The 27,328-nt window shown below is 40.9% G+C and overlaps 1 protein-coding gene across 1 annotated transcript; it reads right to left on the bottom strand.

The window, feature by feature from the left end:
* Positions 1–1,356: 1,356 nt before the first annotated feature.
* Positions 1,357–26,923, bottom strand: LOC123758300 (uncharacterized). Its single transcript, XM_045742508.2, has 7 exons — positions 26,899–26,923; positions 14,246–14,339; positions 9,714–9,924; positions 9,144–9,315; positions 8,458–8,579; positions 3,837–3,942; positions 1,357–3,629 (listed from the first exon to the last, which is right to left on the bottom strand). The coding sequence occupies exons 3-7, from the start codon at positions 9,900–9,902 to the stop codon at positions 3,466–3,468; spliced, it is 753 nt and encodes a 250-aa protein (XP_045598464.2). The 5' UTR covers positions 9,903–9,924; positions 14,246–14,339; positions 26,899–26,923; the 3' UTR covers positions 1,357–3,465.
* Between the last annotated feature and the right edge of the window lie 405 nt (positions 26,924–27,328).

Below are 27,328 nucleotides of genomic sequence, written 5' to 3'. Positions count from 1 at the left end.
GGGAAGTTTTTCCATCCAATAATCCTGCCTATCCTCCTGTTTAGATAGTACTTTTTGTAACTATGTGGACCGTCGTACATATAATGACATAACAGGCAATTAGATGGAATTTAGTACTGTTAATTTTAGTCTCCCAAAATCAACTTAAGTGTGCTAAAAAAAAAAAAACTTAAACATTCCCAGGGAGCCGGTCGGCAGAGCGGACAGCACGCTGGACTTGTGATCCTGTGGTCCCAGGTTCGATCCCGGGCGCCGGCGAGAAACAATGGGCAGAGTTTCTTTCACCCTATGCCCCTGTTACCTAGCAGTCAAGTAGGTACCTGGGTGTTAGTCAGCTGTCACATCCTGCTTCCTGGGGGTGGAGGCCTGGTCGAGGACCGGGCCGCGGGGACACTAAAAAGCCCCGAAATCATCTCAAGATAGGCCTAGTATAGCATATATGTACTATATTAGGCCAGATAGCGAGTATTAGACCTAGGAAGGTTAGGTTAGTTTAGGCTGTCTTTGCATTATAAATATATAACCTTTTCCAGTTTCTCCAAATTCAATAGTACCAATGTCTACTTTCTAATTGGCTTTTACGTCAATCCTGTGACCATTTACGTATAATGGTACTCATCGTTACTATAAGTACTTCCAGAACACATGGATGGGCTGTTGCCTAGCTGTGAACGGTAGTTTGTGCACCCAATACTTATCCTGTGAGCGGTAGTTTGTGCACCCAATACTTATCCTGTGAGCGGTAGTTTGTGCACCCAATACTTATCCTGTGAACGGTAGTTTGTGCACCCAATACTTATCCTGTGAACGGTAGTTTGTGCACCCAATACTTATCCTGTGAGCGGTAGTTTGTGCACCCAATACTTATCCTGTGAACGGCAGTTTGTGCATCCCACACATTCCTAAGGGCAACTGTTTCAAGGGGAGCGATGGAACATTTTATTTAAGCTTTATTTTCTATCAAAAGATCACCCATTAACTTAGTGAGACCAATACACAAGCAGGATGAGGAAGCTTCACATTTCCTGCTCCACTAACGTGAAGGATAATGGGGACTATCAAATGTTATGATGCACAGTTTGCTAGTGAACAAAGCACTTATGGTTTCATTTTGTAAAAACTGTCGAGTAAATTACCGAGTAGTAATCTGTGAAAGGACATCAGGCTACACATCCAAATTGAAGATTTTGCAGTTTTATCAGACAGTTCATTGAAGGAAATACTGTACCAATTTGACTTGGTGGCAGCACAACTCCTCTTGTCTGTGTTCTTAACAAAATAAGGAACAGATAATATTGGATTTTTGTATCTAAGAGAGTGAGTGTGTTAAAGATTGAATTACCAGTAAAGTACTAGTCGAGTATAAAACAACATTTATTTTAGTAAAATCAACTTCTTACAATCGCGAAAATAGTTTAGTGGAAATTTACAATGTCCCGAGGAAAGGTGACATTAAAAACAACTGAAAATCCCATAGATACGGATTTTGTTCTATTTAGTAGAATAAAAAAAAATAAAAAATGTACTTTGATAGTGTAATATAATACTAATTATTAATAATATATTTCTATATAACCTTAAATTTGTTTTGAACAAATTTACTTGTACATTAGCGAGAAATATTTTATATAATGCAATTAGATCTTTGATTTTCTCTAGTGTTCTTTCAGCTTATGATGTCCCAATTCTTGTAGTTCTGGTAGTAACTTTGTGGTGAATCTTTGGATTTTTTTTTGTGCTTCATGAAGGGAAAGGAACTATCATGGGGAAAGCGCCAGGCCATTCCGACTATATAGCACTTGAAAGGGGTCAGGATAAGGATTTGGGATGGGACGGGGAGGAAGGAATGGTGCCCAACCACTTGGACGGTCGGGTATTGAACGCCGACCTGCATGAAGCGAGACCGTTGCTCTACCGTCCAGCCCAAGTGGTTGAGTGTTGTGCTTCACGGGTTATTAGTACAGGTATTATGATGGTGACATCACTTAAGTGGTGTATTATGTCCTGAAAGCTGAATCCTTTTTTTTCGTGAAAGCCACACATATGTTAGCTCTCATATATCACTTATGAACCCATCCCTGCCCTTGTGTGGCAGTGCACAATAGAAAGTTGTTTTTACATATCCATACATTAAAACATTGATTGTAACCATGATATATATATATACTTCCGCCTACAGTTTAGACCTATTGTCTTGTGTATGACCCTCTGTCCTGCGTGACAGTGAATACCACCATTATCCTCACTTTAATAAGACTTTATCAAAATCTTCAGATTAGGCAAAATTGTAATTAATTTTGCCAATAAAGATGTTAATAATAATAAATAAGCTCTCATATGCTGCTGCTGTTATCATATTTGTGTGCATGTGTGGTGACATACTGTCATGGCCACATATATGGGTCACGGTAGTGCAGTCGGGTTCGTTTTCGACTCACAATCGAGAATTCCGGGTTCGAATCCTGGGTGGAGCAGAAATAGTTTGGTGTGTTTCCTGTCACCTAATACCCCCATTCACCTAGCAGTAAATAGGTACCCAGGAGTTAGCTTGTTGTGGTTGCATCGTTTGGGTGATCAGTAGTTCCACCTGGGAAAAGATCTGCAATAAAAGCCTAACATGTATATACACACTGGCTGCCTGTCCCCGATACAATGAATTATTCCTATTATTATTTTTAATTATTTTATCTTTCTAAATTTACAAGCTGCCTCTCATCTTAGGATGTACTGTTAAATGGTTCTTTTATTTTCATTGTCTTGCATTTGTTGAACTGAATTCTAGTAGCCACTTATCTGACCATTATGTTCATGTATGGTGGTTGCTTTGGATAATAGAGGAGGTTAGTGTTTGTGAATAATTACCCATGTGTAGTTATAGGATGAGAGCTATGCTAGTGGTGTCCTGTCATCCCAGCACTCTAGTCATACAATGCTTTGAAACTACTGACGGTTTTGGCCTCCACCACCTTCTCACTTAACTTGTTCCAACTGTCTACCAATATGTTTGCAAAAGAAATGTGTGTTATGTGTGTGCGTGTTTTTGCACATATGTATACGCTGCCCTATAGTGCCTACCAAAAGAGAAACCTAGTATTCTCTGGGCCCCATCTAGTTATTTGGAACTGGTGTGTTTAAATATCTTGTCATTATATTCGTATCATATATGTTCTTGAATCTGTAGATGGAGGCGATTTTCACTTCTTTCAAAGCATTCCACTTGTTGAACACCTTGACCGTGTCAAGCGTTTTCCCACTTCTTTCTAGCCCATTTGCATTTCCAGTTCCATCTATATCCTCTATTTATCCTCAATCTGAAAAGGCTGTCCTTGTCCACTTTGTCTATTCACCCCAATACTTTGAATGTAATGATTACATTTCCTTTTGTTCTCTCTACTCTAGGGATCTTAGCTAGGGGTTCCTTTAACCTGTCATTGTAACATTAACTAGTAATATACTGCAATAGCTTCAGAGCTCAAGGAAGGTAATCTGACATATGAAGCGAAGTTTCTGGTCACATTGGTTGTCATTCCAAGCACCTTGGAAGAGCATAACACAATCCTGGTCCTGGCCATACTTCTCGTAGTTGTTAGGCTGCCCCAAGTCCCAGTTCATGTAGGTAGGCTTGCTTCCTGAGAATACCATCATGTGCTTTATTTATACATGTACTCTTACACCCTCAAACATTCCAAGATATTCTCATATTCCCACACAGTTTTTGGGACACTCTCACAAGGAATTTTGGATCACAAAAAAATTACATGTACAGTATAAGCAGCACTTGAAAAATATAAGAGACAGAAGGAAAATAGGAAGGCAGGGAGGAAAATGGGACTCACCATCTGAAAGTAGCCAATCACCCTCCTTGTGTCGGTCACTCAGGCCAATCCAGTGAGCCTCCCTCTGCTGTATGCTCCTCTGCACCACCTCTTGCTGCTCCACACTCTGTGACCGTACCAGTGTTAATAGTGGGACATGGGTGGTGGTTGCTGAATGAAAGTACATATAGATTTGTACCAAAAGGTCTCTTCTGCACCTTATATGCAAGTACTATTTGATTACTATTTGAGTATAAATATGCTAGTTACCAAAATGAGCTTTCACTTAAATTCTTCTTGATTTGGTACTGATACTCATCATGATGTCTGCCAATATCTTATGATTTTTTAATGCAAACACCCAATAACAAGTTACAAAGATTGCAAAAGCATACTACGTAAGGTGTTATGTAGCTGAAACTAAAGAGAGTTTAAAACTCTCTTTAGTTAAACCTGATGAATAAACATCATCCTGGAAGTGTTCCATTTTCTAACAATCAGGAATAAAACCACTTAACAGTTAAAATGAAATGTAACCTAACTCTTACTTTAAAATTGTAGTAAACACTGAGACATTGTTAAGTACAGTAATGAAAGATGTTGTAGGTGCTTGGAAAGCCAAAACTATACTGAGTGATATTTTAATGTCCTTTTAGCACATGTATATCACAGTGACTAAGCTCCAATGATGCCCCAGGCAGGCAGATATCATTCCTGCACTAAACAGTAGTGGTCAAATTGTCTTACCATCACCTTATCAGATTATTTAATGCAATATAGGCTGCCATAATCCTAAAGAATTTATCATGAATGTATTTATCACACTGCTAATGTGTGATGGTTTATTATGAATGAATACTGTATGTTCAAAAAGCTGATCGGAACAACTCGGCAATATCACTTGGTCCTTCATCCTCGATCATTATAAGATTCACATAAAAAATTATTGAAACATCTAGCATGATTCAATTAACTCAAATTTTAGTATCTGGTATTGAAACGGTTCATATTTAGTTTCACGTTTGCCTAGACCAGGGGCTCTCAATGTGAACCACAGATTCCATTATATAAACAATAATATCCAGAAATCAAAGCCGCAGCATCATAAGGATGTCAGAAAGGTGGTAATAAAACATTATACTGTATACAGTATGCTAATTGTATGCTTTATTTACACAGTTATAAATTTTGTATGCTTTATTTACACAGTTTATAAAATAAAATAAAATTTCTAAATTATAAAGTTTATAAAATTATTAATAATTTTTATAAATTGTTATAAATTATAAATACTTTTTCCAGTATTGTTATTGGAAAGTCTCAAAAATAACAAAAATTAAATAAATAATTTTTGTTAAAATAATTGTAAAGTTATAAGAATTGTTGAAAATATTTGCAATAGGCAAAACTTAAAAAATAAAGTATATATAGTATATACTGTGTATATACTGTGTATATATATATATATATATATATATATATATATATATATATATATATATATATATATATATAATGTATTAAAAAAGTTAATTGGGTTGGGTAAAATTGGTTTTCCTTCCATATAAAATATGTAGAGCAATTGCTCTTTACTGGAAGAGCAGATTGCTGCTGTATTGAAAGAATGAACTTCATAGAGATATCTTTGTAAAACACATGCTGTATTAAAGCACAATTTGCAACTGCCTGCTATTCTTTGGAAAAGTAAACCAGAAATGTATTATTTCAATTTAATATTTAAGAAACTTAGTTTTTAATGTTAGCATGTTGGTCCTTCTCTTTCAATGTTTATTCCAGATGTAACAAGAGGATTTTGAACACAATCCAATCTAATATTTCTGTTGCAGGCATAAAATATTTCTTAACTTTAGTGTGTGTCAGAAAATTGTTGGGGTCTTTGAATTTTGGGACAGTTTTTATGGAGAAAAACATGCAGAATCAGATATTTAAATATATCTATTTCAGATTCTTTTATCCCACCTTTCTTGCACTCTCAATCTCTTACAAAAAACACATTATAGAACTCAAACTTCTGTGAAACCCTATATGGTTCTATGGAGCACAATTTGGAAACCTCTGGTCTAAACAAACATCTAGTTTAACTTGGTGTATATGTAAAATGACAAGAAATGCAAATGTTCAAATTCATTTAAGAAATTTATTCTTTCTTGTTACATCTTGCCTCCTTGATACTTTAAATTAACTAATTTCATTGCCATAGCTTCTCCATGATGTGGATTTCATATTTATGCAATTACTGGCTTTGAATAAGGCATGCAACCAATAAGGGTAATTTTGAGCTAATATATTTTTGCCCACTGGGTCTTGTGGTTAGAAATTTCCCACGCCTGGAATCTAAGAATGCGAGAATTTTTTTTGGTGCTATTGTGTGCTTATTTGTTTTCAAGATATCACTCAAGGTCTCTTAAGTAATGATTATTAAAACTACTCTAAAACATGCCAACAAAGGGTTATACTGCATAACCTAATACAAATTGGGATTTCATTGTAGCACCATACATAAGTCTTGAGAGCTTAAAGTCAATGTGTTAAACTGTTCTCCAGGCCTATTTGTACTATCTCCATGGATAGTACAAATTATGTGAAAAAATCAATAATGATAATAATACAGAACTGTAATTCATTGAAAATAATAAAGCATTCTTACAGAGATACAGTAGCCAATAACTGCAAGGAGTGTATAGGAGCAGGCTCAGGTAATATTGAGGATTTCTATTATGTTAAATAACTGTACTGTACAGTAATGATATTGTTAGAATTTACAGTTATTTAATTTACCCAATTTTATTTATCCCCTATATTTAGATTTTTGAATTAATACTGTATTTAATTTTGTAAGTTCTTTTGAAAGTTAATTCCCTGCAGTTTATATTTTAATTACATAATTTATCTGAATGATTTTTCTTTTAACTTAATAGTTTTCTTAATATTATTTGCTTTTACAGTACTATATTGGCTTTAAAGGTGAAAGGAGTTGGAGAAGGAAGAATAAGGAGTGAGAAGAAGAGAGAAAATGGAAAATGATTGAGGGGGGAAGAGGAGGAGATGGAGAGAAAGGATAGAGAGGGGGATAGGGAAATAATTCCTAGATTGCTATACTGTACTTAACAATGACATTTGGGAACCTAGATAATGAATCATTCAAAAAAATGTACACAGCCTTTGTGAGACCAGCCATAGATAATGCAGTTTCTGCATGGAACCCACTATTTTTACAACATAAAAAGAAATTTGAGGAGATAAAAATATTTGCCACAAGGATGATAAACAGGACCTAGAAAATTTTGATAAGAGGGCAATCCGTGAAAGTTGAGACTAATATCGTTGGAAGAGGAAGAACTAAAGGATACATGATTACAATATAGGCTGACAAGATTTAACCTACCTACTTGAAGAGGTAGGCATAGACAAGAGACATTTTATGAAGCATAAACAAAGAGGGTCCATCTAATTACCAAAAATCAACTCAAAGCTACCCCAAAGCTTCCTTGCATTACGTAAGTAATGAAGAGGTATGATATATTTACTCAGTATAATGTTGGTGCTGGATGTAGAACATGAAAAAACATAATTTTACTCTGAAATAATATAATTTTATAACGAAATTGCATCCATCTAATTACTCAAAGCCACAACATTATTGCCTGTATCGTTGACTTCCTGTGGCGTCACCTGCCACTTAGTTGCTTCTAATTTCGTTATAAAATTATATTTTTCAGAGTAAAAATATGCTTTTTTCATGTTCTTCATTCAGCACCAACATTATAGTGAGTAAATATAACATAGTTCTTCATTATTTACATAATGCTAGGAAGCGTTGGGTAGCTTTGAGTAGATTTGGGTAGCTTCGGGTAATTAGACGGACTGGACAAAGACTTTTTGTTGCTACTGAGAAGACAAAGGTGGAAATTACAAATGAAGATTAGCTAGAGGAATATAAGGAATGTTATATTTACTGTAGAAGTACTAAACAAGAAGGATGAACAATAGTGGGGAATGTTGAAGGTAAATTCCATACACAATTCTAAAAATAGATGACAAGTCATTAAAAGGCTGGTTGATGTATCAGACTACTCTATCTATATATATATACTGTATACACAGTGTATATATATAGTTAGTACACTTGAGAGGATGTGTAGCAACTTAATATCTAACATATTCAAAGATTTAAGTAAGGGCCAAGTGCTGTCTGGGACTTGAGTTCGTTATTGTTCTAATTGCTGATTTGTGTTGAGTAATTAGATATCATCGATAATTTTGGATAGTAGAACCTCAGGCACAAATACCATATGTGAGATAAGAAGAGATGAGAGAGTAATAAAGCATTACCAGGGCAGAGTGACATACATAATATCTGATTTTAGAAAATAAATAAACATGAATAGGTAAGAGGCCATACACAAGTCCATTCTCTCAATTTGCTACTCATAAAAATGCAACTGTTTTGCCAACCAGAAATTAATGAACCCAAGCAAACTACCTAACCTATCGAAGCCAATGTGTAAAAAAATATCAATAAATGCTTGAATTTTTACTAATAAATTGCATTTTCAGCAGATTGGTAGAGTCTGTTAAATATGTAACATATTAGGTGAGAAGACGGGTTGCCCGTACATACCTTGATAGCAATGAGTTGTGCACCGTCCTGAGCACAGCGACGCTCTGCTTCATCATAGCCAAGTAGAATCTTGCTGTACACTCTATATGCAAAAGTGCATGCCATTGTATAACTACCAGGAGCTGAAAACAGGGCAGCAAAGCATTTAGTAGTGCACGTAATGATGATAGAAGTCAACCTGAAAATTATGCAAATTAAGAGAGTGGTAAATACAGCAAAAAGGAATAACAATCAGAGAACAGTGAATAATGAGGACAAGTCATACACTAGCAATGAGAAAGAGGGGATGAGACTGTTGGTAAGGATAGTGGCCTTACCAGTGACGAGGATGGGAGAAAAGATAGGTGCACAAACTGCAAAATTGCCTTGTAATAAGGCTACAGGAGTTGGATGCTGCGAGTTGGTTGTGGGGGACCGACTCACATGTTGCTGCCAATTGTGTTAGTGATGGGGCAAGTGGTAAGTTGGGGAGAAGCAGTGTTTTTGAACAAATGCATTTGTTGCAGTCTAAATTAATTCTGAGGGCCCAAGTACTCAATATTGTTGATCTACAATGCACTAACATTGAGCAAGACCAAGCAAGTAACTTTTTCTAGCAAGACTACACTTTTCAGCAAGACCAAGCAAGCAACGTTTTCCAGTAAGACTACACTTTTTAGCAAGAACAAGTGCCGTACAATACAAACCTTTGATGGAGCCAAAGGCAGGGGAGTTTTGTCCTCTTAGAAGAAAGATCTGGGCTCCAGGAAAGAACCTGAGGCTAGAGGGGTTAGGGATGCACTGCAGAAGACCACACCGACCGTCCATGGACCTACCACATGACTCCCTTTCTTTGTCACACTCATCCTTATGGGTCCCCTGTGTGAAATAAAATATATCAGGACTATCACTGATGGAGTATGGACTAGCAAAACTTATAAACAATTAACCAGCACTTTATCACTACCATTTATTTGATATTCATATTTTCAGTCTATTAACAAACTAAAATATTAATATTGAATCACAGTAAATTTCCAAGCACCTAGACAATTAATGATGACAATTAAAATTTTAATACTGCACAAAAATTACAACAATTCAACAAGTCCTTGATATCACGAACTCAAATTATTTTCCATCATTTTGAATTATTTTCTATTACTACCAAAACATATGCAATGTAATGTGTAGACTTACAAATAAATTACTTATACAAGCTTACACCAAATGACAGACATTTAGTGGGAGATATCTAGCATAAGAGCACTACTGACCGTGGAGGCGAGGAATGGCCGCCAGAGAAACCCTAGACAGTGGTGGGTGCCAGCAGCATAACAGGCGAGGGCACAGGCTGTAGGTGTCATGATGGTGGTGTGCAGGTTGGGCACCTCCACATCCTGTGCCACCATCAAGAAGGTGGAGGTGGGACTTGCCTTGCTTCCCACTACCCCACCTGACACCATCACTACCACCACTCTTAGCACTCTAGAACAAGACCATTGTCCTCATGTACTGACATTTTATCTGGCTTAAGAGTAAACCTAGCTATTACCAAAACCTAGCTGTTATATGACAGTATCTGCTCTACATATGAAACAAAAGATGAATCTGAAAAGAATACACCAGTAACTGTATTGTATTGTATTAAGTAATACAGCTTCCAATTTTGTCAACATGGCTTATAATTACATGTCAAAATAGTGCACAATATCAACACAGAAGGCCAAACAGTAAACAGCACTTTTATTTACATAAGAAAACCTATCACCATCTTCTATAGTCATATTATATTGATTTTAGTTATCCTACAGTATAGTACCCCCTACAGTACAGGATTTTTTATTTTGCATGTTTTCATAATTGTACTTAATATCAATCTTTTCTTCAAAGAATACATGATACTTAGTTACAACTTTGGTGTAAACATAAAATATGATAATATTAATAGTGGATAGTTACAAATATTTACTATTGAAAAAAAGTACATGCTCATGGCTTAACAGACACATCAACAACTTGGGTCAACTTGAACCTATCATAAATGGTAAACATGCTTTCAGTGCAAATATGGACTAAAATTTAAGATTACAGCCTACCTTTTGCTGGTTCAGGGAGTTACTGTACCACGTGGCTTGGTCTCTGCCAGGCTCGGAAGCTCTCCTGCTTATATTCTATGAATTTTGGTTATTCAAATGATGTTTGACATTTTTTTTGTATACAGTATTAACCTAAATTCCTGAAGGCCACCATGGAATTGGACCCCGCTGGAGGCTTTTCGAAAGTCACCATTTGGGGCCCGAGGATTATTTTCTATCTGGATTTTGGCATTTAAGGCTTTGGCGAATACTGTATAAGCAGTTCCATGGGATTATAACCACATGGGTAAAAAAGTGTCTGTTTTGACACGCTCTTAGGAGACGGGCAGTGATATCTTGGACCACAGTGTGACACGCTCATAGAAGACGGGCATTGATATCTTGGACCTGTGTGACACGCTCATAGAAGACGGGCATTGATATCTTGGACCTGTGTGACACGCTCTTAGAAGACGGGCAGTGATATCTTGGACCAGTGTGACGCTCTTAGAAGACGGGCAGTGATATCTTGGACCACAGTGTGACACGCTCGTGGGAGACGGGCAGTGTTATCTTGGACCAGTGTGACACGCTCGTGGGAGACGGGCAGTGATATCTTGGACCACAGTGTGGCACGCTCGTGGGAGACGGGCAGTGTTATCTTGGACCAGTGTGACACGCTTGTGGGAGACGGGCAGTGTTATCTTGGACCACAAAGTGTGACACGCTCGTGGGAGACGGGCAATGATATCTTGGACCAGTGTGACACGCTCGTGGGAGACAGGCAGTGTTATCTTGGACCAGTGTGACACGCTCGTGGGAGACGGGCAGTGATATCTTGGACCACAGTGTGACACGCTCGTGGGAGACGGGCAGTGATATCTTGGACCACAGTGTGACACGCTCGTGGGAGACGGGCAGTGATATCTTGGACCACAGTGTGACACGCTCGTGGGAGACGGGCAGTGATATCTTGGACCACAGTGTGACACGCTCGTGGGAGACGGGCAGTGTTATCTTGGACCAGTGTGACACGCTCGTGGGAGACGGGCAGTGATATCTTGGACCACAGTGTGACACGCTCGTGGGAGACAGGCAGTGTTATCTTGGACCAGTGTGACACGCTCGTGGGAGACGGGCAGTGATATCTTGGACCACAGTGTGACACGCTCGTGGGAGACGGGCAGTGATATCTTGGACCACAGTGTGACACGCTCGTGGGAGACGGGCAGTGATATCTTGGACCACAGTGTGACACGCTCATTGGAGTGTCATGCACAGCCAGTGTCATCCTTTGGTCCAAAATAACAGTCTACAAGGCAGGAGTCTCCTACAAGCAAACAATACTTAGTAGTGTCAGATAACACTGTTGGATGCTGAGGAATACCAAGGTAGAGAGAGTTGATAGTTTTCAAGGTAGTCTATTAATAAAATAACATGACCTTGAGAAGAAGGATAGGTTAGGAGTCGTCTCCAAAGAATTTTCAAAGATTTACTCATCAGTGCTATCTAAAATAATTAGGAGAGCCAAAATAAAATACTACGAAAATAAATTCACCCAAATTAAGGGCAACAAAACATGGAACACTATTTCCCAAATATTGGGATTAAAAAAGATTTTAAATAAAAAACCAATACTCCTATCCAATAACGACGGTTTGCTTTCAGCCTCTGATACTGCTCCTGAATTCAATAGGTTCTTCTCATCCATTGGGACTTCCCTTGCTAATGATATTCCATCCTCCCATATTAATGTCAAAGGACCACCTTACAGGTAACTATCCAGAGTCTTTGTACCTAACGCCTGCTAATTCCTGATGTTAATGAGAAAATCCTTTCCCTTAAAACGAAGTCTAGTGCCCTTACTGAGATACCAACACTAATTTACAAAAAAGCCTCCAGATTTTTAGCTCTTGCCATTGCATTGTTCTACAACAAGTCACTTGAACTCCATACCTTTCCAGGTATTCTAAACAAAAGCGAGAGTAACCCCAGTCCATAAATGTGGTGATCTCACTGATGTCAACAACTATGCCTAAGCTACTCTATCCCTTTGAGATGCATTTTTTCTTGTCTCAATAAACATCTTGAACTTGAATGTCAACAACTTCAGACCTATATCAGTCAAACTTGTCAAAACATTTTGACAAACTAATCTACAAGCAGCTTTACTCTTATCTAGCCATACACAATATACTTAGCTCTTGTCAATATGGCTTCAGACCCCCAAAAAGCACTAACGATGCACTTGTTAGTATGATTAACTTGATACATGCAGCTCTTTATAAAAATTAGTTCCCTGTTGGGTTATTTGTTGACCTACGTAAGGCTTTTGACACTATTAACCACCAAAACCTTCTTAAATTACATCATTATGGAGTCAGAGGTCACTCCCTCCAATATCTTCAGTCCTACCTTACTGACAGGCTTCAGTATGTTTCTGTGAATAATTCCATTTCTCCCACCTTACCCATCAACATTGGTGTTCCACAGGGCAGCATACGTGGCCCTCTCCTCTTTCTCATCTACATTGATGACCTTCCAAATGCCTCTCAACACCTCAAACCAATTCTATTTGCTGATGACACAACCTTCATTTTCTCCTGTCCTGACCCTCTTGCTCTAAATGTCACAGTGAATGCTGAACTAAATAAAGTCCATCTTTGGCTAACTGCTAACAAACTCACCCTTAACATTGACAAAACTTTCTATATTTTGTTTGGTAATAAATCCTCAAATCAAATTAATCTAAAAATAAACAATATCCAAATTAGTAATAAAGTGGATGGCACTCTCATCGATAACAAGCTGAATTTCCAGGGACACATTCTAAATATATCAAACAAAGTTTCTAAAACTGTTGCCATTCTTTCTAAGATCAGATATTATGTACCTTAGCCCTGCCCTGGTGACGCTCTATTACTCTCTCATCTATCCTTATCTCAACTATAGTATTTGTGCTTGGGGTTCTACCACCCAAAATCATTTACGTCCTCTAATTATTCAACACAAAGCTGCTATTAGGACAATATCTAACTCTGGCCCCAGACATCACTCGGTACCCTTACTCAAATCTTTGAATATGTTAGATATTAAGCCACTGCACATCCTCTCATGTGTACTCTATATATTTAAAACTCAGAACTGCAACGTCAATCCTGACCTTAAAAGTTTCCTAGAAGGCTTGTAACAAAACCAATGAGCACCACACCAGAAACAAATACCCATTTGATATTCCAAGAGTGCGACTTAACCAAACTAGAAATGCTCTACAAATCAAGGTACTGTACCCAGAATGTGGAATGACCTCCCTAATTATGTCAAAGGCTGTACCTCTCTCAACCAGTTTAAGAGTAGAACTAAGTACTACCTAATTAACTCCATGTAACCTACCTTACCTCCTAAATGTCAACCCATGTCTTGCTTCTAAATAATGTTGTTTGTTGACCAACTTGTACAATTGCTGATTTTTACCATGTTTTCCACTTTTCTTTTTCTATTCCTTTTTTCTAACACAATTTTTTACACTACTCCCAATTACTATTAAGTTTTCGTCTAAAGTGTTTTTTCCCCCACATCTTGCCCGAAACGCTATGCGTATTAGTGACTTTAGGTATTGTATGTACTAGCTCTATCTATTAATCCAACATTATGTTTATAACTCTGCATCTATGCATGTTTTCCTGAATAAAATATTATTATTATTATTATTGTTTAAGAGTGCCACTTACTGTAGCAGCAGGAGGTGGCAGGGGCAGCATCATGGAGGTCAGGGCCCGCACCAACCCTCCACAAGTGTCACGTTTTCACGGCTCACTGATTTTTCTGCCAAAAAATAACATTACAAATTACAACATTTACTCACTACATATATTACATATTTACATATTTTATTTTATGGTTTCTCAGTTATTGTTGGGGTTATAACTCTACATTGCTGTTAAAACGTTCACTCTAGAGAACAACTATAGAAATAAATAGAAATAGATAGCAAAAAGATACAATGTAGAGATTTATAAAGAGAGGGAAGGCAGACAGGCCCGGCCAACGCCGGGTACCCCACTTTTATACACTCATACTTGTTTTGTATATATACTGTACAATCGTTCTATACATTCTTGACAGATATGCGAGAATGTCTGCCCAAGGTTGGACGACTTACGGGCTATTCATGCCCGTGCCACCTCTTGGGTGGCTTAATCTTAATTCAATCAATTAATCAAGGTTGGAGGCCAGATGCCTAGGGTTCCCCGAGGGCACCGCTCCTGTGCCAGGTAAGTCCACTACGGGCTCACCTTAGCCCGTGCTAATTGTCCCGCTCCTGTGCCAGGTAAGTTACGGGCTCACCATAGCCCGTGCTACTTGGAACTTGTTCCGAGTAGCTGAATCTATAACAACAAGATGCCTAGGGCTAGCTTCACCCAACTTTTCAAGATAACACATTGGGGATATGCGAGTGTCATGGGCTGGTCAGGGGTTATCTTGGTTATCTTGAGATGATTTCGGGGCTTTAGTGTCCCCGCGGCCCGGTCCTCGACCAGGCCTCCACCCCCAGGAAGCAGCCCGTGACAGCTGACTAACACCCAGGTACCTATTTACTGCTAGGTAACAGGGGCATTCAGGGTGAAAGAAACTTTGCCCATTTGTTTCTGCCTCGTGCGGGAATCGAACCCGCGCCACAGAATTATGAGTCCTGCGCGCTATCCACCAGGCTACGAGGCCTCATAGGGTAATGGGGTGGCCATTACCTACTTTTCAAAATATCGGTTCCTACTTCCCTGCGATTTTGATGAAGTCTGGAATCGAGGACTTGTTTCCTGCAGTTTTTAACACCTTTACATCTTTTCGTAAAGGTAAACTTAGAATGTCACCTTAAACTTGTCACCTTTTCATTACTTTTCTGAGACAGATAAAGAGCGGAAAAGGGAGAGAGATGAGGGATAGAGTGGGGGGGGGGGGGGCGAAAGCAGGAAGGAGGGGAGAGCGGGGAAGGCGAAAGGGGGGGGGGGATGTTGGGGGAGTGGAAGAGAGATGGGAGAGGAAGATATGAGAAGAGAGGAATGGAGAGGGAAGTGAAAAGGGGAGAGGGTGTAGCGAGGCCCAGGAACCATCGGGGTACCCCCTCTATACTCAATCATTGCAGGTAGGATTAAGCTTTTAGCTCTTGGACACTGCCTTTTTAACTGTTGGTTGTATATTGCAATGACCTCTGCTTTATTCTTCTATCAAATATACTTTTGACATTATGAATGGAGATCGCTAACAACCTGCTCGAGTATAGCTAACAACCTGCTCGAGTATAGCTAACAACCTGCTCGAGTATAGCTAACAACCTGCTCGAGTATAAAGGTGAGCATTTAGTTCTTTCAATTTTTTCACTACTTTTACGCTTAAATATAATTTTCTTATCTCTATGACTCGCCTGATCCTCAAGCTTCCTTCCATTCCCTCTTGTGTTATTGGTATTCACTCTGAATAGCTTTGTCCACTTTGGCAATCCCTTAAGTATTTTATAAGTGTATCATTGTCTTATTCCTTTTCTCTAGCGATATCAAGTCTAATTCTTTCAGTCTTTCTTCATATCCCCATCCTTCGCAATTCCAGGATGAGCCTTGTTGAAAATCTCTTAAATTTCTTTGGTAGTTTTATGTAATTTTTTGTTTAAGATGAGAGCCCTACGACGAGGCGGCGTACTCGAGGTATGCTGCCTCGACTGGTCAACACTGGTCTCACATAGTCGGTGTACGGTGATCTAAATGCCTCCATATTTAGGTTCCTGGCACCTGTTCCCATTTCCTTACACTTACTTGTCTTGAACTCTTCATAAACATTTATCGAACTAACTCTAATTTGTCTAGGCCGTCTTGGAGTATATTGCATTCTTCGTCTTTTTTTGTTCTTACAAGAGTTCTTACATTGTTGTAAAGCAACCTGTCCTCGGACCAAGTCCATTCTATCCAGCGGTCGACCCCATAACGCATTCATTAATTTTAACTTTCTGTTCATTCAAAACTGAACTTTCCTCAAAAATAAATTAATATTATTATATATTAGCATATTGTGAATATTTAGGCACTGGTTAAGTATTTAGGTTTTGTTGGCGATTATTTGTATTTATAGTACCTGGGTGAAGCATTTACAGCATTGTAGCTTGAACAATAGTAGTCAGCAAAGCACTTGGAAGTGTTCGGACGTCATCAGTTGAGTCATGTGTAAACCGTTTTTCATTCACAAATATGGGGTTTGGCGGGTGCATGGAACTGACTTTGGGTTTTTGTTTGGAGGACGGTCCAAACAAAAACAAACTTAGACAAACGGTCTAAGTCGAGGACGGGTTGTTGGAGGACGGGCTGTGTAATGCCACTAGCAAGCACATCGTTTCAGGTAGGGAATTAATCCTAATTTTCCCTGGCATACAACCTGCCAAATCGTTTTGGTTATATCAGTTGGTCTCTCGTCCAGGGTTGCCTCCTCCTAGTACTAGGCAGCGGCAACCTGTTGTGGCTGGGTAGTGTAAGCACCGCGCACACTAGCAGACATCACACATCTCATTTTCTCTCTTCTTCCCCTCTTGTATAATCTAGTCACTTGGTCATTTACCGTTTTTTAAGTTTCATTTTTGCATACGACTACGTAGCAACTTGCTTCTTTGTCCTGTAGGCAATGTAATTTTCATAACTTTTTTCCGATTCTCTTATGTTAATGTATTCGTTCCCAGCTGTTGCTTGTGCGGGAGCTTTCATTGCTTTTCATACCGGGTTTTCTTCTGCGTATTATGTCCACTTCCTTCCTGCTTTTCATTTTAGCTTCTTGTCATTGTCCATTCAATCATGGGCTGCTGTATTCCCACACTTTTTACCCTCATTGTTGGTATAACTTTTTTTTAACCTCTTTGCAGCTCTGATTTGATCCATCATTCCCTGGACTATCTTCCTTCCAAGTTCCATCTTCCATTGCACATTTCCCAGGTGTTCTCTTACCCTAATGTGTGTTTCTTTTCCAGGAGTCTATTATCCTTTCTTTGATCTCTTGACTTATATCCATTATTTTTAATTCAGCCCTATAGTCAAAGATCAAGGCAAAATGGTCAGCTGGCTCACAGTGGTATGTTACTGTTTATATCTTACTCATTTTGGGTGAAGAGTAGATCCAATACGTAATTATCAAAAGGCGCCAAGCTAGGGGAACAATGTAGCACCATCAAGGTTACAGGTGTTCAAAAGGCGCTAAATATCACCAAGGATGTCAATACGAGAACAAAAGTGCATAAGTAATTATCAAAGGTATCAGATTCACCAAGAATTCTATCGAGGGACAAGTGACCGCGAGGGACGGTCGGGAAGCAAGACACACGCACGTCCTGGAAGTCCAGGACATTCATCAAGGATATGCAGCAGCAGTAAGAGGGACAATGCAGTTTGGACAATAAGGAGCAGAGCAGCGCTTCATTAAGTGCCCTATGAATTAAACGTGTATGACCAATACGTAACCTCGCCAGAGCCGTTTCCCCACCGCCGGTTACGGTGGTAGGAGGCAGGCCATGGGGACACACTACCCTCAAGAGCACAGTTTGTTAACAGCAACAGAAAACCAACGACCCTACTAAAGGGCACGCACTGAGGCATGAATAACGGTTAACAGATCCAGTAGACTATGTGCATCTCCCACACTTTCCTCGCGTCTCTGTTACATGTTTTGTTATGAAGTTCCTCTTCATGAACTTCCACAAATTGTGCTCCAGACCTGGTAATTACTGGCATCACATACTCAACAGGTTAACCAGCACCTGCTCATTCACTCATACGGACAATTCCATATTATACTTCTGATTCATTTTGTATTGAAATCAGGTCGTGCCTGGCTGGAAGGTCTTCTTATGTTCTACAACGTTAGTTCTCCACGTTCAGGCGGCAACTATTACCTATATGAACTATGTCAGTTTTTGACCACAATGGTATCACGTGCTCTAAAATTCTTCCAGTTAATTACTTTTTGTGAGTATTAACAAGTTCATAATTTCATTATGTAAAAATATCTTCAGATATTTAGATTACCAAAAATCTTCGTAATTACATAAATTTATAGACTTCAATTCTCGTAATATTATTATAATGAAAAAAATGTCGTATGACAGCGGGAGTATTGACGGCGGAGGATTCTTACACACATGACGACACCCGCACTCTGAGGGTTAAACCTCTAGATGAAACTGATCTAATATTAGAGAGAGGGGGAGAGGGGGGGGGGGGGTGAAGGGAGTAGCGGTTGGGTGCGAGGAGTGAAGGGAGTGGTGGTAGGGCGAGTATCTTTTACCTAGTGATCATATTCTATTTCGTCTCTGGAGTTTAGATTATTGCCTAAGGCTCAAGAGATAATCCGTTTAATTTACACACTAAGTCCTGTTTAAAACCTTTGCACTTTGAGATTTGTTTTGTAATTCACGAGGGTGGGTCCCATGCCGGTGCCGCGTATTCTAGTATTGGCCTCTGTAAATTTCCTCGAAGGAGTCCTTGTTGGTACTTATTAATCAGGAACAGCGCCCCTCACACGCTACCACCAAGGAGTCACGCATCACAAAATTCAAATTCAAACAACACAATAATTTCAATAAAAAGTCAACGACGTTTTTCCCTGGTGTGCTGCCCTCCCTTGTCCAAATGCAAGAACAGAAATTTCTTGATTTATATATTAAAATACATTCACACTCTTTTTAACTTGGCGGCAACTTTACTTCAATCAACTAATAATTTTTTGTGATTAATTTATCATATTAGTTTCAAGGTGGACTGAATTTGGTGCATTGCAACACGGGACACAGTTTGGTACATTGCAGCTGGCTTTGCAAACGTTTGGTACACTGGAGCAACCGCAGGGAACGTCTGGTACATTGGAGCAACCATTGGGAACGTTTGGTATACTGCAACAACTACTGGGAACGTCTGGTACACTGCAGCAACCATTGGGAACGTCTGGTACACCGGAGCAACCATTGGGAACGTCTGGTACACTGCAGCAACCATTGGGAACGTCTGGTACACTGGAGCAACCATTGGGAACGTCTGGTACACTGCAGCAACCATTGGGAACGTTTGGTACACTGCAGCAACCATTGGGAACGTCTGGTACACTGCAGCAACCATTGGGAACGTCTGGTACACTGGAGCAACCATTGGGAACGTCTGGTACACTGCAGCAACCATTGGGAACGTTTGGTACACTGCAACAACTACTGGGAACGTTTGGTACACTGCAGCAACCATTGGGAACGTCTGGTACACTGCAGCAACCATTGGGAACGTCTGGTACACTGGAGCAACCATTGGGAACGTCTGGTACACTGCAGCAACCATTGGGAACGTCTGGTACACTGGAGCAACCATTGGGAACGTCTGGTACACTGCAGCAACCATTGGGAACGTTTGGTACACTGCAACAACTACTGGGAACGTTTGGTACACTGCAGCATCCATTGGGAACGTTTGGTACACTGCAACAACTACTGGGAACGTTGGTACACTGCAACAACCATTGGGAACGTTTGGTACACTGCAACAACCACTGGGAACGTTTGGTACACTGCAACAACCACTGGGAACGTTTGGTACACTGCAACAACCACTGGGAACGTTTGGTACACTGCAACAACCACTGGGAACGTTTGGTACACTGCAACAACCACTGGGAACGTTTGGTACACTGCAACAACCACTGGGAACGTTTGGTACACTGCAGCAACCAATGGGAACGTTTGGTACACTGCAACAACCACTGGGAACGTTTGGTACACTGCAACAACCACTGGGAACGTTTGGTACACTGCAACAACCACAGGGAACGTTTGGTACACTGCAACAACCACTGGGAACGTCTGGTACACTGCAACAACCGGGCATTGTTACACATTTTCAGATTAACACACTAGTGGCCTCGATGAGGACAGGAAGCCGGTGGCTTGTCAAAGGACAGCTATACTAATTAAAGATCAAGTACGGGCTCCCACTTGCCTCTCTTCACAACCGCACAACATATAAACTCGCCGACTATATACCACAACATGTATCATATATACATATACAGCTAAGTGCACAAATATACAACTATACCCAACAAAGGATTGCTATAAGCAACAGTCTGGTAGCTCAAGTTACCGTCAGGAAAGGTATAATCCCCCCCCCCAACCACCCCTTGACGAAATTGGAGAACCCTCGAGATTAATTAAAGGTAAAATCATGTATGTCAAATCCACTCAGATACAAACACACGTCATGTAAATGTATACGTGACACGCAGCTATACATGTCATACACAGTCACAGCTACGCAAACACGAATGATATATTCACACATGACATGTACACAGGTCACATACAACTATAGACGTGTCACATATGCCATATACAACCATGTACAAAGCGTCATATACACATAGGCCACATATGTCAAATACAACCATGACAAGCAGCTACACACACTTATCACATACATGTTATTTCCACAAAGCTACACAATCTAACATACCACATGCAACCAAGCCTCAACGTGCACACAACCACACACAGTTGTTCCTACAACATAATGTGATCAACAGTCTACACTCCTGGAATAGAAGGAGAGCGTGCAGGGATGCAATCATGTGTTTCCTTGAGGCGCCAGTAACTACCTGACAAACGCTGTCTTATCAGTAACACCCCGAGCAGCGGCTGGCTGCTGGCCTCCACATCTCCACCTCACCCCAACCATCAACACCAGTAAGCAACACATTTGTAACTATTGCGTTGAAATCAGATTCATTTTCTCGTATATAATAGATTACACGTGTTTTCTATATGCTTGCATATATAACCATTAACAAACGGTCAAGAACAACTCTCAGAACACATCTCACACTGTTGCTTGACTTATGAGAGCTTGGTCCACCAGGCTGTTGCTTGGAGCGGCCCGCAGGCCCACCACAGTCCAGTTGGTCCGGCACATCTTACAGAAAAGTGTCCAGTTTTTTGCACATTACTGATTCCCACCACTTACATCTGGCGAAATGAAAAACAAGAGGAAAAAGACAAAGGATGACAGACATAGAGAACGAATGGAGAAGAGGGAGAGGAGGGGAGGGGGGGGGGGGGGAAGAGGTGAGAGAATGGGAGAGGGGCGACAGGGAAGAAAGTTAGAGCGGAGGGAGTAAATGGGAAGTGAGAGAGGAAAGAGATGAGATTGGGGCAGCAGGATAAGTTATTATTATTATTAACATCTCTATTGACAAAATTAATTACAATTTTGCCTAATCTGAGGATTTTGATAGTCTTATTAAAGTGAGGATAATGTTGGTATTCATTGAGTCCAGAAGCGCACGGGTATCCCCCCACCCTAGTGTGTATATATGGCAGACTGTCTGTCTGTCCAAGATTAGGGGCCAGATGCTTGGGGCAAGCCTCGCCCAATTTTGCAGGGGGCGAGGCTTGCATGGGACAGGTATGGGCTCTGGTATGGGACAGACGTATGCTGGTTTGGGGTCAACCAAAGTTAAATAGTTTAAGGAATATTAGCATTTATAGAGCACCTCTGATGCGATTTTCATAGTCAAGTAAAATATTTAGTTTGTTCCCATAGAGTAAGTAAGTAATTATCAAAAGAAGGCAGCAAACCGGGAAGGCTATGTAGCACCATCAAATACGCAAAATAATCAGAGGGCGCTAAATATCACCAAGGATGCCAATACGAGAACAAAAACGCATAAGGCGAACGATATCAAAAGTATCCGAGTCACCAAGAATTCTATCGAGGGACAGGTGACCGCGAGGGGCGGTCGGAAAGCAAGACACACGCTCGTCCTGGAAGTCAGGACATTCAAGAAGGACATGCACGACCGTAAGAGGGACAATGCAACTAGGACAATAAGGAGCAGGGCGGCGCTCCATCAAGTGACCATGGGTTAAGCGAGTATGGCCAATACGCAACCTCGCCAGAGCTGTTTCCCACCGCCGGTTACGGTGGAAGGAGGACGGCCACGAGGAAACACAACATTTAAGAGTACGTAGCTTGTTACCAGTAACAGACAACCAAGAAGCCTGCCAACGGGTAAGGACTGAGGAATGGATAACCGGGTAAAAGTCGGAAAACGGAATGCCTTTACGAGAGATGGGACAAGAGCGGACAGCTTCCTTAGCGGCAGCATCCGCATTGTTCCCATAGAGTTTTTCAGTTTTTTTTTTAATGTTTTTGAGAAGTGTTTTATGAGGAGGGGGGGGGGGGGGGTTAGAAGATGAATTAGGGACAATGAGGACAGGAACGAAGTGGAGGATTGAGATATGAATGACCGGGTAGAACTATGAATAAAGAATTCCCTCATGTGAGAATAGAGGGCGGACTCGGGTCTCTCTCCTCCTCATCTCTTTCCATATTCCCTTGTTTTCCTCTCTCCGTCTCTCCCACTCTTCTCCATCTCTCCATATCAACCCTCTCCACCTATCTCCCCCCCCCCCATCTCTCAGATTTTGTTTATAAAGGATCATTGAAACTGACAGAACAACACAAATATTACTAGATTCACGTAGAAGTTACGCAAACACTTACGAACCTGTACATCTTTTCTCAATCTTTGACTGCTTTTTTTACAATTATTAAACAGTTAAGGAGCTTCGAAGTACCAGGAGGCTGTTTATAACAATAACAACAGTTGATTGGCAAGTTTTCATGCTTGTAAACTGTTTAATAAATATAACCAAAGCCATCAAAAATTGAGGGGAGATGTACAGGTTCGTAAGTACTTGCGTAACTGCTTCGTGAATCTGGCCTCTGACCTCATTATTATGACCTTGGGTGGCCTGACAGCTGCGTGGACAGCGCTTCGGATTCGTAGTCCTGAGATTCTGGGTTCGATCCCCGGTGAAGGCGGAAAGTGGGGGGCAGAGTTTCTTTCACTCTGATGCCCCTATTCACCTAGCAGTAAATACGTACGTGGGAATTAAGACAATTGCTACAGGCTGCTTCCTGCAGGGTATTTAACAAAAAGGAGGCCTGGTCGAGGACCGGGCCACGGGGACACCAAGCCCCGAAATCATCTCAAGATAGATGATAATTTCATGTTGGGGGGAGGGGGGGGGGGGTTAAATATCAATACGTGTAAAAGTGTAACAGATGAACACATCTCGACCGGCCTAAGACACCCCATACACCACACCTTATTGATAACTACAGAAATAAAGAAATAAGTAGTGTACTACATCAAACAGTTTGGATGTGTGATAATGTTATGATAGACAGTATACTTAGGAGCTACAAGAATTTTGCCCCAAGAGTGTAACACTTATATGCTGTGCTTACTATATTAACCTGCAATGTTAAGTGGGATTACTGTATTGTGATTTATGGATTTGTACTCACTGACTTTTGTGCGCCCCTTGAGGGACTTGAAGTAGAGGGGGGGGGGGGTAGAAATAGCCTAAGCTACTCTATCCCTTTGAGATGTATTTTTTTGCCTCAATAAACATACTTGAACCTGAACCCCACACGTGTGAAAGTTTGGCGAGGCCCCATGCGTCTGACCTCTACCCTCGGAGCCACAGGGGCCTCGCGGTTAGTGGACAGCGCTCCTGTTGTAGTCCTAATTAAGGGCCTGAATTTGATCCCCCAGCAAATTCAGGGTTTCTTTCACGCTAGTGCTCCTGTTCACCTATCAGTAAATAGGTACCTGAGAGTTAGCTGCTACAGGCTGCTTCCCGGGGATGTGTGCTCGCGTGTGTATAGACATAATAGAGGAAAAATAAATTGGTCCAAGAGCTAATAGCTCAATTCTGCAGATACAAATAGTAAACACTTACATTCTCCTTTACACAGGTGGGAGAGGTACAGATGGCCGCCTCAGCAGCAACACTGGCAGGTCCACCACAGGTAACACTAATATGGTCACCCAACATACACTAAAATTCGTTAAGAATAAGAAACGGTCAGTACTGGATTTTACCCCAGTAACGCAACTTTGTCCGAAAGGGGGGGGGGGAACCAGCCCCCCCCCCCGGGAGGGAGATGGCGCTCGGGGGAGGGGCGGGAGATTATACCGGGGGGGGGGGGATCGTTATATTACGAGGTGGGAGAGAGCCACGGAAGTGAGGGTGGGAGTAAGTCACGGAGGTGGGAAGTAAACCCTGGGGGTGGGAATAATCCCTGGGGATGGGAATAATCCCTGGGGGTGGGGGTAATCCCTGGGGATGGGAATAATCCCTGGGGATGGGAATAATCCCTGGGGGTGGGGGTAATCCCTGGGGATGGGAATAATCCCTGGGGGTGGGGTAATCCCTGGGGATGGGAATAATCACTGGGGGGTGGGGGTAATCCCTGGGGATGGGGGTAATCCCTGGGGATGGGAATAATCCCTGGGGGTGGAGGTAATCCCTGGGGATGGGAGTAAGCCCTGGGGGTGGGGGTAATCCCTGGGGATGGGAATAATCCTTGGGGGTGGAGGTAATCCCTGGGGATGGGAGTAAGCCCTGGGGGTGGGGGTAATCCCTGGGGGTGGAAGTAAGCCCTGGGGGTGGGAGTAAAGACTCTAAAGTGGGGGATATTCCGGGGGTGGGAGAGAGGGAGGCAACTAATGAACAAGTAACGCAGCAATGTTCCCGGAAACTGGTGGACGGGGGACCGGAACCTTATATAATAAGAGGGTGCGAGGGAGGCCAGCCTTGAACACCGACCACTGGCGACCACACACACACACACACACACACACACACACACACACACACACACACACACACACACACACACACACACACACAGCCTACCTGTGACGACGCGCGAACGAGACCTGGGTGTGGACGTAACACCTAATCTATCTCCTGAGGCACATATAAATAGGATAACGACAGCAGCGTACTCTACACTGGCAAAAGTTAGAACATCATTCAGAAACCTAAGTAAGGAGGCATTTAGGGCGCTTTACACTGCCTACGTGAGGCCAGTCTTAGAGTATGCCGCCTCATCATGGAGTCCCCATCTGAAGAAGCATATAATGAAACTGGAAAAGGTTCAGAGGTTTGCAACGAGACTCGTCCCAGAGCTACGAGGGATGGGGTATGAGGAGCGCCTGAGGGACCTGTGCCTTACGACACTAGAAGAAGAAGGGAGAGGGGAGACATGATAGGAACGTATAAAATACTCAGAGGGATTGACAGAGTGGACATAGACGAAATGTTCACACGGAATAGTAACAGAACGAGGGGACATGGATGGAAGCATGAAACTCAGACGAGTCACAGAGATGTTAGGAAGTTTTCTTTTAGCGTGAGAGTAGTGAGAAAATGGAATGCACTTCAGGAACAGGTTGTGGAAGCAAATACTATTCATAATTTTAAAACCAGGTATGATAGGGAAATGGGACAGGAGTCATTGCTGTAAACAACCGATGCTCGAAAGGCGGGATACAAGAGTCAATGCTCGATCCTGCAGACACAACTAGGTGAGTACACACACACACACTCACACTCACTCCCACAACTAATACCGTTTCTCCAAGACCTCGCTTGTATAGCTAGATGTACAATATCTATCACGTGGCATTTTCACTATTTGACGTTTCAACATAAAACCAACAATAACAGTTGAAAATAAGATAAAAAAAGATTTCTTGATGTTATCAAAAAGAGCCCTTTGTCCAGCCCCAGTATTTCCGCTCATTCCCCGTTTCCCGCTTAGCTCATATTATTATAAAAACTAACTGTATTAACTAGGTTATCAAACGCATATCACGTCAACTATTTAGTATTTCACATTTAACGCCAGAACTGTGCTTGTACTTCGCCTTGAATACACTCCTTCCACTGGCATGAGACGAGCGCCAACTTTACATACATTATGTTAATCCAAACTCACAAAAACTACCCATTGTCTCTCACCAGCAAAACAATAACCTATTAAAATTTAAATTCACAAATTTCGTAAAATATTTTGTCAATCATAGCGTGTGTACTAGAAACGAAGGTAATAAAAACTATTTGGACTTTATCAACCGTCCTTCAGTACAATTAAATACGCATTCACAATGATAATACCCCCAAAAAAAACATTCAAGACTGAAGCAGCTCTGTGTATCATGTATAGGGAACATTGTTGACATTTATATAACTTTTCAAAATATATACGGAGTAAACATCGATTCCAGTGTTACTGTACTTAAACTTATCTATAAATCCCAAATACATGGAATAATTTTTGTGGAGACCCTCAAATATTTTGTTCCCGTACTTTATAAAAAAAAAAATGGCAAACCAGTTTCATTGCTCTTAACAGGAATAGTCCCTTAGAAGTTTGAGTAAATTTCATACACAGCTTTTTTAAAAATATTTACGCCTTAAGTAAATATGACCTGCATGAAATAGATCCCGAGGGAGTCTTACCAGGAGAGAGAGAGGAGTGATGGTGACCAGAGGTGAGGCGTGAACCAGCTCCTCTACACCATCAAGGAAACACTGGCCACTCTCCGCTCCAGACTTGCTTTATATTCTCCCGCTCATTACACCACTACAATAGCCGTCCCTCCGCACAAAGAAAACGTATAATGAGCCATTTAAACAACAATGTACATTTTGTTTACATAATTACCTGGTATTGAGTAAAATTGCACTTTCCAGCAAATACCATTCATAGCAGGTGCGTATGTTCAAACCTGATCAAGACCATGTTGAAAATCTTCCCCCACTAATGGTCGAGCAAGTGATGGCTGGTCCCAGGGATGACTCGCTCCAATTGTTATTTACTAACCGAAATTGTCAAAATATATAATAAATGCTGTGTGTGTGTCTGGAGGGGGGGAGGGGGGAAGAGGGC

Source organism: Procambarus clarkii, chromosome 11 (genome assembly GCF_040958095.1).
Source record: "Procambarus clarkii isolate CNS0578487 chromosome 11, FALCON_Pclarkii_2.0, whole genome shotgun sequence".
In the NCBI taxonomy this organism is placed as follows: Eukaryota; Metazoa; Arthropoda; class Malacostraca; order Decapoda; family Cambaridae; genus Procambarus; species Procambarus clarkii.
The sequence above is the reverse complement of the archived record's forward strand: the minus strand, read 5'-3'. Positions and strand labels throughout refer to the sequence as shown.

Coding starts and splice junctions, on each gene's coding strand:
- LOC123758300 (XM_045742508.2), bottom strand. CDS start 9,902: ATGGTGTCAGGTGGGGTAGTGGGAAGCAAGGCAAGTCCCACCTCCACC. Junction 9,316..9,713: donor GGCCATTCCTCGCCTCCACG/GTCAGTAGTGCT, acceptor TATTTCACACAG/GGGACCCATAAGGATGAGTG. Junction 8,580..9,143: donor TGCCTTTGGCTCCATCAAAG/GTTTGTATTGTA, acceptor CCCTGTTTTCAG/CTCCTGGTAGTTATACAATG.